General features: G+C 40.0%; 1 protein-coding gene across 1 annotated transcript; it reads left to right on the top strand.

Annotated features, from left to right (window-relative positions):
* Positions 1-10,436: 10,436 nt before the first annotated feature.
* On the top strand, positions 10,437-14,598 carry LOC135479727 (sn-1 acyl-lipid omega-3 desaturase (ferredoxin)-like). The gene is made up of 2 exons (XM_064759630.1): positions 10,437-10,488; positions 13,543-14,598. The coding sequence occupies exon 2, from the start codon at positions 13,555-13,557 to the stop codon at positions 14,596-14,598; it is 1,044 nt and encodes a 347-aa protein (XP_064615700.1). The 5' UTR covers positions 10,437-10,488; positions 13,543-13,554.

The raw sequence follows: 14,598 nt of genomic DNA, 5'->3' as shown, positions 1-14,598 counted from the left end.
CTCAGGACAATCTAAGCATAAAACAACAACAACAACACGGTTGAAAGACTGAATAACAAATTTGGTGAAACAAGTAAATTATGGTTAGCTGCTTAAAAGATAAGAAAGAATAAACAATGATTTATTTGCATGGATACAATTATTAGCTCCACCACTACTCATTGGGTGTCGAGCTCACGAATTACATTCCCATGTACATGTAATAAAAGACAGGTTTATGTATCGGGAGAAAAAGGGCTAAAACACTACTCTTCCTGAGATTCTTCAAAAACCGCATGATTTAATGCTGCAGTGAAGCCATAGAGAGCTGGTTCAAGTATATTACCTCAGCGCTCAGCAGTTATAAGGCAGGGCAAAGATCGCCCTAGCTTACTTAACCTACGAGAGTCTCTCAAGCTGTATCAGTGATGGACTTTTTTCGGACATGATTTCCTTACCCCGCACAGCAGTGGATCTAGATCGGGATCCGGGTGCCTTCTGTACACGGAACCATTGCAATATACAAACAACCTACAGATTCCGCATCGGGCGCCGTTAAATCCCGCCCGCTATTTTCTACAAGCGCATGCGATTGGTGAAACGTTGACAACCACTTCGTAAATCTGCCAGTATTGGATAAATACCACCATCGGCGAGTAGGCGGGCACTTCGAAAGAGACAGATTCGATTCCCCTCGAATCACTAATTCAAGGTATGTTGCTATTTATTTATTTGTTTATTTGATTTGTGTTTGTGTGCCCCACTGAAGATTATTTCACTTGTCCTACGGTGGCCAAGTGGGAGGAAACCGGTCAAAGCTCGGGGGAAACCCACGACCAGCCGCAGGTTGCTGACGGAGCTTCCCACCATTGCTAAGGATTGCAATGGTTTAGTACAGAAAAGTAACGTGTTCTACATATCATCTGGTGAGCAGGTTAGGATTTCCAGTTGTTATCCGTAGATTATGTAAAATGCTGCGAAAGAAGCGAGACAGATGGATGTGGAAGTTACTGAAAAGATGGTGATCACTAGAAGGCGCCTACAATCGCACTAAAATCATCAAGCAAACATGCCTAAGCCACATTAACTGACATGCACTGACATTGTTGAGTTTGCTCTGGCTGGAGACACAAATGGCGGAAGTCTACAGGAGAAGAGTTAAATCTGTTAAGAACAGTTTAAACGTGAACATTTGTTAGGTGACCGAAATTGTGGGCGCTTGCGTAATGTGCAGTCTATGAGAACGGTAGATCCTGCAGAACACAACACAAGTCTGGAGTGTCGATAAACAGTTCCGGGGTCAGTTTTTCGAAGACATTTTCGAAATTTCGAAACGTTTAGCTTCCTTCCAGAACAAAGCAACATTAGATCGTGTTCGAAAACGAGCTCCATCCATGCATGAGTTTTGAGTATTTTGATCTCACTGATCTTGAAAGGTCGTTGGTTTCCGTGCAATAACTGCTCTACATATAGACCGACACTTGATGAAATGGGTGCAATTAGGCCGCTTAGGTCAAGATTAGAAACCAGCTCGGTCCAGGCATATCTTTGTATATTACTCTCTGAATTTACTCAAATCGTTACTTAGGCAGAATTGATATTTACTTACCCTGTGTCATTGCAAAGACAAGGACCGAGGCCAAAAGACCGACAACGAACAAGGAGCGCATCTTTGCACACTGCGAAAGAAGGTAAAACGTTAAAAATTTTACACGAGGTTAAAAAGCTTTAATTTAATTTAATTCATTCCCCGTTACTGGTATCGCCTGTTCAAACAGTTGCAGCTTTGCAGATGGTTAAAATTTAACCAAGCTCGTCTAGGTTAAAATGCTTTACGAGACAAGTTTATTAAGCCCCCTATAGTGATACAACCTGTTTAATCGGGCGTGTAACTTGATTCTTTCTAATGTGCTAACACTGGCAAAACAAAGAAGAGGTTAAATCAATACACAAGCATTTTACGCGTAAACGACGTTGGTGTCGTGCCAAGGAAAAGCTTTACTTTCCAGAATTGACTCTGGTTTTGTTACCTGACTATCTTCCTGACGAATCAATTAACAGACTGCTTCATTGGTCAATTGACTGACGATTACACATCCAGCGCTTCAATCCGTGACCAATAAGTCAACAAGGACCTTATGATTTATATGTACTTATGCTTTTATTTGATTGTGTTTTACACCGTACTCAACAATATTTCATTTATATAACAGCATTATGGTGAGCGGAAACCGGGCAGAGCCCGGCGGAGAACCACGACCATCCGCAGGTTGTTGCCAGGCCTTCCCATGTACAGCCGTAGAGGAAGACTGTATGAACTGGACACAATTCACAGAGACTGCATTGGTGAGGGACATCTGGGTCATTGCGCCGTGCTGGTACGCTAACCACCTCGATCACGGAGGCCCCAGGATCCTATGAAGCTTTCATGAAAGAGCTATTACTATCACCAATACTTGGACCATACTTTTCCAACAGGACAACGTTGAAATAAAACAAAGAAATGTTGAAAGGGGCTTGAACACAAATGTAAGCAAATATTCCTGTAGCCAAATTTTGGTGAAAAATTTGGAAATGCACACCTATAATCGCAAATAAACATCACTGCATTTGTTTACCTAAATTCCATGATGCTAGTGGGCGTGTAGCAGGTTACTAGTTAAGCATTTATATGTACAGTTATTAGAACACTGCTTCAGTTAAATTGAGAAGAGGATGTATTTCATCGGTTACGATGCCAGCTATCACACTGTTGTAACTGTCCTGGTTTTACTATTTATGCTGTAAGGTTTTTGTATTAGAATATAAAGTATGAAATAAGTCACCAACTTTTTCAACCAAAAATACAGTCAAACTTGAAAAGGTTCTACATGCATACATGTTCATTCTAGGCGTTAAAACAGGCATTCATATACTAGCCGTCAACCGTTCCGTTTGAGTAATCGCTAGATCAACTCAAAAAAAGAAAACCTTCAACACAAAAAACCAAAGAACTGAGAAAGTGTATAAAGTACATTGGTAACATATAAATATGAACTTACCTTATTTACAGAAAGTGGTAGATATATTTGCAGCTATAAACTGGGCTTTACTTTTTGTACCTTCCGAGAATATATCGATTAAAGTCTCCGCCCTTTCAGAATCTGTTCTAAAATAATTGATGTCTCGTCGTAACTCTTGCAATTAAGTTTTTATTAAATTCGTTTGTGTATACTTCTTTTGAAATCTTCTTATCTACTTACACCTTTTCAAATTTATCTTACTAATATTAGTCGAAGCTTCCATTGTGATTTTCTGTAACAGTTGTCTTCGGCTACAGCCTTGAAGTTCACGCATGTAGAAAAGTATGCGCGGTGTTGTATGACGAACAAAGGATGGAAAAAGATGGGATGTAAACAAAGACCTCACTTAGTGAATATTCATCAATGGCTTGCTTAATTTGTCTCGGAAATTAAATCAGATAAGACTATATTACCCCCACATCCAGTGAAGGATATTGCAGGCGGAAAAGAGTTTCATTTCTGGAGAGCAAATTGGTGTAAGTGGTATATGTTAGAATGATTAATGCATGTGGCTGGTAACTGATTGCAGAAATTGTGGATTGGATAAGTTTGGTTATTTAGGCTATCAAATATCACTGGGGTGTATCATTAAAATGACGTCACAGGCCTTTTACTGGCACTTCCATTCCTTGCTTGCTGACTGAAAAAGAAATCATTGCTTAACTAAATCTGAGCAACATAAGCAGAAACTCTTTAACGGAGAACCCCAACGACTTTATTTTCTCACTAAATGTTCACTAAACACAATATTGCTATGTTAGTCTGTAAGCTGCATCTAAACAACTATTATGTAAACCATTTAAATAGACAAAGAATAAAGTTGGACCTTCTGCTTATGTTGTCGACCGCGGAGCCTTGGCGGGGTACGCCATGTCGTGAATACCTGCCGGGAGTATGTATTGGAAAGCCCTGCAAAGCATGCCCTAATCCATGCATTAGGTTCACCAGCTGTGTGGTTTTCCAGAAGCTATCGTGTGACTTAACCTATAATTACCCGTGCATGTACACATCTTTTAGTTAGCACCCTGACAGTAATATAAGTAAAACAGTTTTACAACAAATATTTGGAAAGATAGGCTACCGGAGGTTTATTAAATTGGGGAAAAGCGTGTACCGCCAAGCTGGGCGATACTGACTGTGACACGAGGATCCTTGCAGTCGGGCCAACCGATTTTGAGTTGCGCTGACGGCAGTCACTCCACGCCGCTGAAACCAACAATCGAGCTAATCTTTTAATTTTACAAAAGTATCACCGGCAAAAATAAATAAGGTTTGAATTATATCGAATGGAAACAGCAATAGGTAACATATAAAAATGCCAATTTAAAATTTGTCTGGAATCCCGTTATGGGATTCAAGGTTCGGTATGATGTGATGTATCAAGCGCGCACAGCGGCCTGTGGGCGAGGTGTGTTTTGTTCTGTAGCCTCGTGACTGTTGTAGTGTTTCTTGTTATACACATTCAAAAGCCTCAGATACCTGCAGAGAAAGTACCGCTGTGACGTCACAACGTCAACTGTGGCTCGTTCATAGCGGAGCAGATTTTCTGATGTTTGATGACCAAAATCTGCCGGTTTTGTTCCGTTTTCGAAGTTTTAAAACGATCGGAATTAATTCAGGGGACATCTAACTATCGGTCTGAAGTTTGGAAAGCTCTGCGTTGGAGATCTACTTTAAAGAAGCTCTACTCTGCCCGCATCCCTCCCACCATAATGCTGGCCGCCGTCGTATAAGTAAAATATTCCTGAGTACGGCGTAAAACACCAATCAGATAAATAAGTAAATAAAGCAGCTCTGTGGCTTAATGATGATTATCCTTTTTGGACGTGCTCTGTTCTAATAAGTCGGACATAGGGCCGGCACATTGATGATTGGGTACGTTGTAAATACGTGCAAGTGGCTTCTCTCTGTAGGTATGGCATACATCGACTGCTCTACAAATACTTCGAGACAATTCAGTTTTGCACAATTTTCCTCGTTTTCCTAGAAGAAAGAAAACTGTGTGTAACGACTATTATGAACTCTACATCACGGGGATCGAAATAAAACATGAAATACAGTACGAACTAACCAACGAGCAAGGGCAGCAAGGGACAGACTCTTTGGATGAAGAAAACCAGCCTTTATGTCTTCATTTGCATAATACCAGGCCTTCTGACCAGTTGTCATCAACTTCTTCCTACCTGCTAATCCAGTGTCACGTGTTGTATTGTCACGGGTCACTTGTAGAGCCTTACTATACCATCTAATCTAATAATCTCTTTGTTGTATTGTTTTGGAGAGGATTCCACGAGCGATAGGAGGCTAATAACCATTGATTTAAAGGATGTTGTGTTTATTTCGAAGGTTATTTTTGGTCGGGATTTGGTTACTGTTTAATATTTGATTACATTTGCGCGAATAGTCATCCAAGAATCATCACCGAAATCATATTGATTCAGGCAGCTCAAGTTGTAAACTTTAAGTACAAACTTTGCGCATGGTCGTGGATTTTCCCAGGGCTCTGCCTGGTTTGCGTCCAACATAATTCTGGCTGACTAAATGAACGAACCAGGTCAATAATCGCAAGGGCAATTCCCAAAGCAAATCACCAAAGAACTAAGAAAATGTATATAATGCAAGGATGAGTATATGAAACGACTTAGCCTGATTTTGCAAGCATTCATTCTTGGTCGCAGAATCCAGTGTTTCAGCCAACAACACGCCCGAAACGTATCCTATTGATTATTTTCAGTACTTCACACTTAGCGGAATCTTGTGCCAGACGGTGACGACATAAGATTCTCTTGGTCGATCTCCGCACTCTGTTTATGACTTAAGAATGCGTTACGAAACTATTGAAAATTTGTATTCTTTCGCAAATATTTCGCACCTATTCTCCATAAATCGACTGAATATGGGAACCGTTACGACATAGCGATGCTTCCAATTGCAACCAACAGCTTCCCCAAGATTTACGAAACCTTTTATACGAATGTTGCCTCCAAAATTTTTGAAATTTTCCCCGAAATGAACATGGAACACGAATTAGAACACTCACAAATCGATACGAAAGACCACGAATGCAACGATTATATTGCCTTTGGACTGTTTTCATGTAAATATTTATTAAATGACAACACATCGTTTTGTGTAATTGTAGATCAATGCCGTCTAATAAATTGTAAAGGATATTATCGCGCCTAATTCCACAGTGCTGTGGGTAGAGGTTAAGTCTCTGCCTTATTGAGCATTGATATGAATGGTTAAAATTTCACCCCAACTGCGGTACACTGACGGGAGGCTGTATTTCACAGACCACGTCACGATTTGCCATTGTCGCTGCTCAAATTTTACCTTATTTTGCTGCATATTTGCGCAACAAGCGAGGATTCTGCCGGCGAACTATAGTAGCTGCAGAGGTCCGGAGCATTTACATCGTTTGTATGAAAATCTTTATTGAATATACATGACAACACAGTATTTTGACTAATTCTATACTAATAACGTCTAATGAAATTAAAATAATGTTACTAAAGTTAATTTTGTTCATGTAATTATACTTAAGCCATGGTGTTCCCCATAGGGAGTGTGTTTAGTCTTTTGTAATAATCTGTTCGCACTGGCGGACTGCCGACGTGGTTAGAGTACTAGCGAGGCGGAACGACCCAGTAGTCTCTCACCAATGCGATCGGTCTGAGTTCAAATCCAGTTCATGCTGGTTTTCCCTCCTGTCGTACGTGGGAAAGTCTGCAAACAACCTGTGGGTGGTCGTGGGTGTTCATCGGGCTCTGCCCGTTTCCTCCCACCATGATGCCGGCCGCCGTTGTATAAGTGAAATAAGTGATTCCAGACAAATAAATAAACAAGTATCGCCGCAGCAGACAGCCTTGTAGCAAAATCGTGCCGAAGACAACGACAACCTACACAACATGGCATCAGTAAATTCTGATTGACCACAGCTGTTTTCTTCCCGTACGATTATTTATTTCAATATGTATGACGAAAAGGCCCTGTTGGGGTTTGAACCAGGGACCATTGCCTTCAGATTTAAGATTGTCGGTTCTTTTTATTACCGGATTTACTTACGAGAGCTTATTCTTGATACTAGATGTCCTTATCAGTTTATTTTCATATATACACCTGTGCTTACTAAACGTTTACCCATTATTCTGCAGTTGCTCGACATAATTTTCGACATATTCACAAATTAACCCGCTGTTGCTTACCCAAAATCTATTTACAGTCGGGGATTTTACCACTTTTTACCAGTATATCCCTATAAGTCATACCCATGAGAATTTTGTGGACTTTTCACGGATTTACAATATTTTACAAAGTATTCAGTGCTTTACTTTGCGCTTTTCGCTTTATTCATGTATAGTTTTGACCCATTTCGAGCACTGCGTGTATACCCGTCATCTGGTTAAATACAACATGAACACAGCAGATGTTTGACAGAGTAACTAACCATCGGACACATGGCCTGAATAAACAACGCAAGGTATCCTTTATCATTTGACCAGAAATTAAGGTCAGGGGCTATCTTGTGACAATGTTGGGGGAATACGTGCATCGCTGGTCATTCTCAGGCGTTTGAAAAGCATTTTTCTCACAGCTTGCCTCGATAACTCAGTGAGCTAAGCATCAAACTTCAAACAATGACATACGCGAGTGGAAGAGTGCCTTACAGGTGGGTTGAAATTTAAACACTTTTGTCACAAAATAGCCTGCATCGAACTGAATTGAGATTTGGTATGTAGCTTCTTTGTAAGTCACCCATCAAGACAGCTCTGTTTTGTTTTGACTATTTTAAAAAAGGTTCGTCACACTGAATTGAAACCTTGTATATTTTGTCATAGTGACTGGTGATAAGTCGATAAAATGTTCAACCTGAAAGAAATAATAACCATTTTTGTTTTGCTGTTGACCACTAACTGAGGCAAATTGAAAAGTTGTCGTATCATCAGTTAAGTGTGACCATTTGTGAATTTTCAAGTCCATGGACCTACTGGGTTTCTCTCCGGCCCTACGTGAGAAGGTTTGCCAGCAACGCGCGAATAATTGTGGGTTTCCCCCGGTTTGCGTCCACCATGATGCTGACCGTCGTATACCTGAGATACTCTTGAGTATGACTTAAAAGCCTTATCAAATAAATAAAAAAAAATGAAACTGATGTAGCAAAAATGTATTGCGCTCAATGGGGCTAACTGGCCCACTACAAAACGAAGCAAATCGAATAACCCATAAAGCAGTAACTGAATATCAATACAAGAGATTTTAACACAAGCGTAACAAATTTAATGTGTCAATAAATATGTCAATAAACTCATGTGATCATAAATAATTATAGCTGGAATTGTTATTCAAGTTAGTAGACTTCACTGTTTTGTGAGGTTTAAGATGTTTGTCTAATTGAAGGTGCTGGAGAACCCCAATTTTTCCAGCATGAATGTTTCTGATTTGAACAGGATGAAGTTTATTCGGCACGGACTGAACGTTGTTTAACAACAATACAGCATTTTCTTTGTTGAAAGTTGTTGAATGTGGACTCGCCAATGGAAAAAAGTCAACGCAGAAGAAGTGCGTTCAAGCGACGAGGTGAGTTTGCATTTATTTGAAAAAACTGTAGAGCTTAGTGGAGATTTTTGGCAAAAGTGCGTATTCTCTAATCAAATCAAACTTTATGTACTCACCAAGAATAGCTCAAATGTATAACCTTCGGTAAATGGCTAACTATGTGGTTTTAAATGATTATAAATTTTAAACTGTTATATTGCGATCAACTTCGTAAATACTAGGAACTTTAGTACCGATTTTGAGTGATACACGAGGCCACGCGAAACTTTCGGCCAAAAATTTCTGGTATAGCCTCTTTAAAAGTCTTCTGAATTTTTAGAATAACAGAAAATCTTAAATTTATGCATTGAGAGTTGACTGTGATGTAAAGGTGTTAAATGTGTCATCCAATCTAAAAGAGCAAATGTACATCTTGATTTTTTATGTGAGGCTATGACGTATATTTGATTACATGATGCATCAAAAAAGAATATATGGGCTTCATTCACCGTATAATGCGTATAATAACAATTGATTGTTGTATTCTTTATATATATACACTCTAACTGATTGCAACATCGCAATAAGCCGTTGTTTTTCAAGCACACAGTCTATAACAGAATTTTACGTTGAATTATTAAGTTAACTGTTTTAACGATTGAATGGTTGTTATACAGAAGTAAAATACACAATTTTTAAATGTATTTTACATTGTCCGATGAACTCGCCCTTTCAGTTTTTCAGTACTGCAGGTATTGAGCTCAGGGTTTGCACACATGTAGAGCACAATAGCACGAGGGGGATATTCCTTCATTGATTGGATGTGTGCATATCAAGTACCGTAAACTACTGAATTCCTGATTTAGTGTATTTTGTATAAGAATCAATATTGAACAGGGTGTTATGGGTGGTTTCTCAAAAAGTACTGCATGTATTGAGCCCATGGTTTGCACACATGTAGAACAGAAATGCACGGGAAGAATGTTCCATCCTTTGTTCCGTGTGTACATATTAAGTACCGTAAATTACTGAATTCCTGACTTAGTGTATTGTGTGTAAGGATCAATGTTAAAGAAATATGTTAAGTTTGGTATCTTGAAAAGTATTGTATGTATTTACCTGAAGTTTTAGATGTATGTAAAGCACAATGACTCAAAGATGTTCCATGGCTGAAGCTCTGTGAGGATATTAGTTACCTTAAATGACCAAATTTACGATTTCAGTTCTTTATGTATTGAGCGGAAGTTTTGCATTCATGTGTCTGATATAGGCAAGCTTTTTGGTGGCCTTGCTGCTGTGGTTTTACCATGTGCTGTGACTGCCTTATTGCAAGATACAGATGTGCACACCCTATCAGTGGAAGACAAGTCGCGTCTTGCACGGCATAAGCGATCATGCGAGCGTGGTCCAATGCACAAATTCCGTGTCAAAACTCGGGATTGAACTCGTGAATTGTTTGTCAACCCGATCATCTGTTTTGCCCAGACAATCTATGAGATATTCGTCAGACTGGAACGAAGACACAAAGACTGTGTGCGTAACAAAATATATGAGGTCGAACAGACCCTTTTAGGTTAGGGAGTAATCCTAGTCTTATTAGAGTACACCCTTCCAATAGCGACACGTTAGACATCACCAGGCGTGGTCTGTGTGCATATCCCTATATTAAACATGCATGTTCTGTATATGTGCCAGGTCATGTGACAAAAAATCACACCATTCATTGAAACTAGGACTATCTGTTACAACGAAATATATTTACAGACACATTGAACCAGTCGGTCACAGGTGGTGTGTAGTCTGCGGGTCTGACCACGGGTGACTGCCTGTGGAAGTAAGACCAAACCTATCGCTCAACACCAGTGCCCTTGAACATTCCAATTTTTCTGCTAGGACTGCTTGGAAGATTGTAAGTATTCTGGAATATTCTTTCATTCTATACAGACGCTGAAATTTTCGTTTTCCTCGCAAACGAAAGATAGTGGATAATATTTTCTGGAAAGGTTTACACTGGTCCATAGAATGTGCCGCGCGGTTTGTGTAATAGGAACATCTGCTGTCAACTGTCTGGGCATGTCCCGCGAGGCCTAAATCTCGTCTTAATGTATTCGTTCAAGTTTGTCGATTTCTGAAGAGTTACTTGGCAAGGTAGTTCTGTACCTGTTTAGATATGTCGTCTGAAATGTAACTAGTGTTTTATGCCCCACTCAAGAATATTTGACACCCATGGCGGCGGCCAGCATTTTGATGGGAAGAAACCGGGGGAAACTCACGACATCTGCAGGTTGTTGATGTCAAAGTCTCTCAGTGTCTTGGTATTTGATGAACCTGACATATATTTGCACTAATGATACGAAGGGAAAAAATGTCGAAAATAGTGCAATGTGATTATTGCTTGTTCCGAATGATTATTAAATCAGTAACATTAAAAGATAAATACAATTAACATTATATATCCTGGTATGAAACGAACTCCGTGCCATAAATGATAGTGCTTATTATTTATTGTATAAAAGCTAAAAGTAGCTTTTGCAATGCAGTTATACAAATGAATGATATTGCATTTGGATTGAAGATAAAATGGCAGTGCTTTTACAATGTGGATGGACTACATTATAATGCCTTTGGTGCTAGGGGGAGTGCAATTTGCTACAGTTAAGCATTTGCTTGAACAGTTAGATTAACCTAGCTGAGATAAATAGAAAAACGATTGCATTTCAACGGTTCCACCGCAAATATATCTTTTTCTAAATCTTAATAAAAAATTAGCTTGGTTGTAAATGAACTGTATTTCTGTATTCTATGTTAAATAACTTTAAACACATTTATTTATTTAGTTGATTGATTAGTGTTTTACGCCCTTCTCAAGAATATTTCACTTATACAACGGCAGACAGCATTGTGGTGGGAGGAAACCGGGGATAGCCACAACCATGCGCAGGTTGCCGTCAGACCTCACCACGTTCGACAGAAGAGGAATTCGGCTTGAGCTGGACTTGAACCCATAGCGAGAACATTGGCGTGAGTCTTCTGGGCCATTGTGCGGCGCTTGTACATCCACCTCTCGGTTAAGGTGACCCCTGTATGGTCTTATGACATAAGACACACATTTTCAAAGCTGAGCGTATCGATCAGATCTTGTACATGATATATGAGCACATCTCGCCGCCCACCACAACCGATTATCAACAAAGGTAGATAGGCTTACAAGTGACAGTTGTAAGTGTTCTTTGTGTAAAATTCAATATCTTTCCCTCCCCACCCCTTCTCTTGAGCCACATCTCTACGCGCAAATACAACTGGTTAGCAATGAATGGGATACACGCGAAGAGGGTCAATACGGTGAGCAGCGACGGCGCAGATTAATTTATAACGTCTGTGTCGTTGTGGGTCAATGACTGCATTCAATTTCCAGAGTCGTCGATATAGTATTAATACAATGACGTTCATGGGTGCAACGGAATTCAAGACAAGTTAATCTAAACCACAGTCAGATTCTCTCGTATTTTCCCCCGGGCGATGAATTACTCATTGAGAAAATGCTATGTATACAACGCTACGGAGATTCTGTATATTATGGAGAGAAAAATATACAGCGTTTTAAGAAAGGGCCTCCCGTCAAACGTTGTAAGAGTCGTTAGCATACAACGTCTATTTCATTAGGCTAATTATCTCAGTCACGGTTGCTGGACACGATAGTTATAGCTTACTCTTAGTGCAAATGCGTGGATGATAAAGTGACATGGGATTAGACGAATTCTGCGAGCTTGATAAAGCAAGTTACGACAACAGCCAATCAGTAGGAACTGTAATATTTCATGAAGGTTGTAACTAAACCTCTCATAAACAGCCAAGACAAGTTGACAGCTATTTCCTCGTCAAGGGCAGTAACTCTTGCCATCAGATACCACACACGAAGGAGTTTTCCAGTCCCCATGTACTTAATGCATGGCTATAATTTGCTATCAAGTTACCAGTACACCTTAAACTTTAAGTTCCCTTCGAAAACTTGGCATCTACCCCTGCCTGCTTCAACTATCAACAAATATTTCCAAGAGCCTGATGTCTTCAGTAACATCTCCCAAGATTACTAATTCCTGCATTTTGAGTTATTCTAAACCTGAAATCTCTAAGAAATTGCAACTTACATCACTGCCTTCTAAAAAATAATTCTGCTTAAGGCAAGGAGATAGGGGTGTGTAATTTGCTACTACTTAAACATTTACACAATTAGAATAAGACCATGACTCAGGTAAACAAACAAGAGGTGCCGATGCTGCTCTGGTTTTTCTCCCTATGCTGTAGTCTTCCATATTTAAAGCTAACAGCGGCGATATGTACAGATGTAAATTCTGAAAGGAACAAAATGTACGGCACACCAGTGTTTTGCATTTGCTATAAATGAAATGGAAAACAGACTGAAACGCTCTTTAATTTAAATGCAGTCAATGACTTAAATGGCCAGAATTTCCCAGTCAGTTTGATCAACCAGTAATCGTCCGCACCACCACCATCCTTTGTTAGAATGGAGCCGTCATCAAAATAGGACACCCTGATTCTTGTCATTGAGGTTCTGACTTGTCTAAAATCTGCCCTACAATTACTCAGCTGTGATCAGTTCTGTTGCAAATGCATTTATATGCCTATTATTGTAAGCCTGGGCTAACTTTGACATATTCTGAGAAAACTATTTTGATTTTGTTTGCTCTTTTTACAAGGCAAATATGAATACAACATTTTTTCGCTACTCTAGATTTATCCACCTTGCTTGTGATCTTTGATATTTTAGTCTTACTTTATGAAAGTGCTTAAATATAGTAGCAACTCCATCATGTAGAATTCGCCAAAGGACAGCAGTTACAATTTATTCGCAAGCCTCTTCTATCCTGTATGTAATCATTTCTTATTATAAGTATGCAGTGCTTTTTCAACTCTATATTATTATACCGCTGTATGCTTACAGGAATCTTTCGGAATGGATGCGTCAAAGGTGCAGGAGAAAGTGAATGGAAAGACACAAGCGACTTTCCCCACTATGGTTGACATAAAAAAAGTCATCCCGAAACATTGCTTCGAGCCAGAAGTGTCGACGTCCATGTATTACGTTTTTCGGGATTTGGCCGCTGTTGCCTCTCTTCACCTGACTTTCGAGTGGATGCGCGTTTCCCTGCCATGGTACATTGTGTATGCTGTCGCTCCCGTTTATGCGTTTCTCAAGGGTACGTTCTTCGTCGCTCTGTTCATCATAGGGCACGACTGTTCCCACGGATCTTTCTCCAGGCACAAGCTTCTCAACGACGTAGTTGGCGGTGTGTTACACACTGCTCTCCTAATGCCTTACAGCTGTTGGAAGTACTCACATCGGGTCCACCACAAAAACACTTGCAACATAGACAAAGACGAATTGTTTTTCCCGCTTAGAAAAAGGGAAATTCTTTGGCAACCAGAAAACAGTCTACTTTGGACTGCATACTTGGCCGTGGACTCCGGGCCAAGATCTGTTCGTTCATATGACGATCTTATCCATACCTATGTAGATGGAGGACGCCGGATTGAAAGCGTTGTATCATTAATGTTGGATGCTCTCTGGGCCGCCATTTTGTATCAGTACGCGGTGCACTACGGTTGGGATTCTTTACTACTCCACTTCGTCCTTCCGCTCATAGCACACCTCCTGTGGGGTTTAGTCATCACATTCCTTCAGCACGCAGACGATGATATCCCCTGGGTATCTCACGAAAAATGGAATTACGTGCAAGGACAGTTATCAACAGTGGACCGGCACTATGGCTGGTTTCACGGAATAATTCACAACGTGGGCACGCACCATCTCCATCATCTCTTTCCCAAATTGCCCCACTATCATTTGGAGGAAGCTACTCTAGCATTCAAAAAAAGCTATCCACATCTTCTACGAGTTAATCCAGCTCCAATTCTACCGTCATTTTTTCGTTTATTTTGGAAATATCTACGAACACGTGTTATAGAAGATGACGAGGAAGTGTATTGGTACAGGTGA

This window comes from Liolophura sinensis, chromosome 12 (genome assembly GCF_032854445.1).
Source record: "Liolophura sinensis isolate JHLJ2023 chromosome 12, CUHK_Ljap_v2, whole genome shotgun sequence".
Lineage (NCBI taxonomy): Eukaryota > Metazoa > Mollusca > Polyplacophora > Chitonida > Chitonidae > Liolophura > Liolophura sinensis.
The sequence above is the reverse complement of the archived record's forward strand: the minus strand, read 5'-3'. Positions and strand labels throughout refer to the sequence as shown.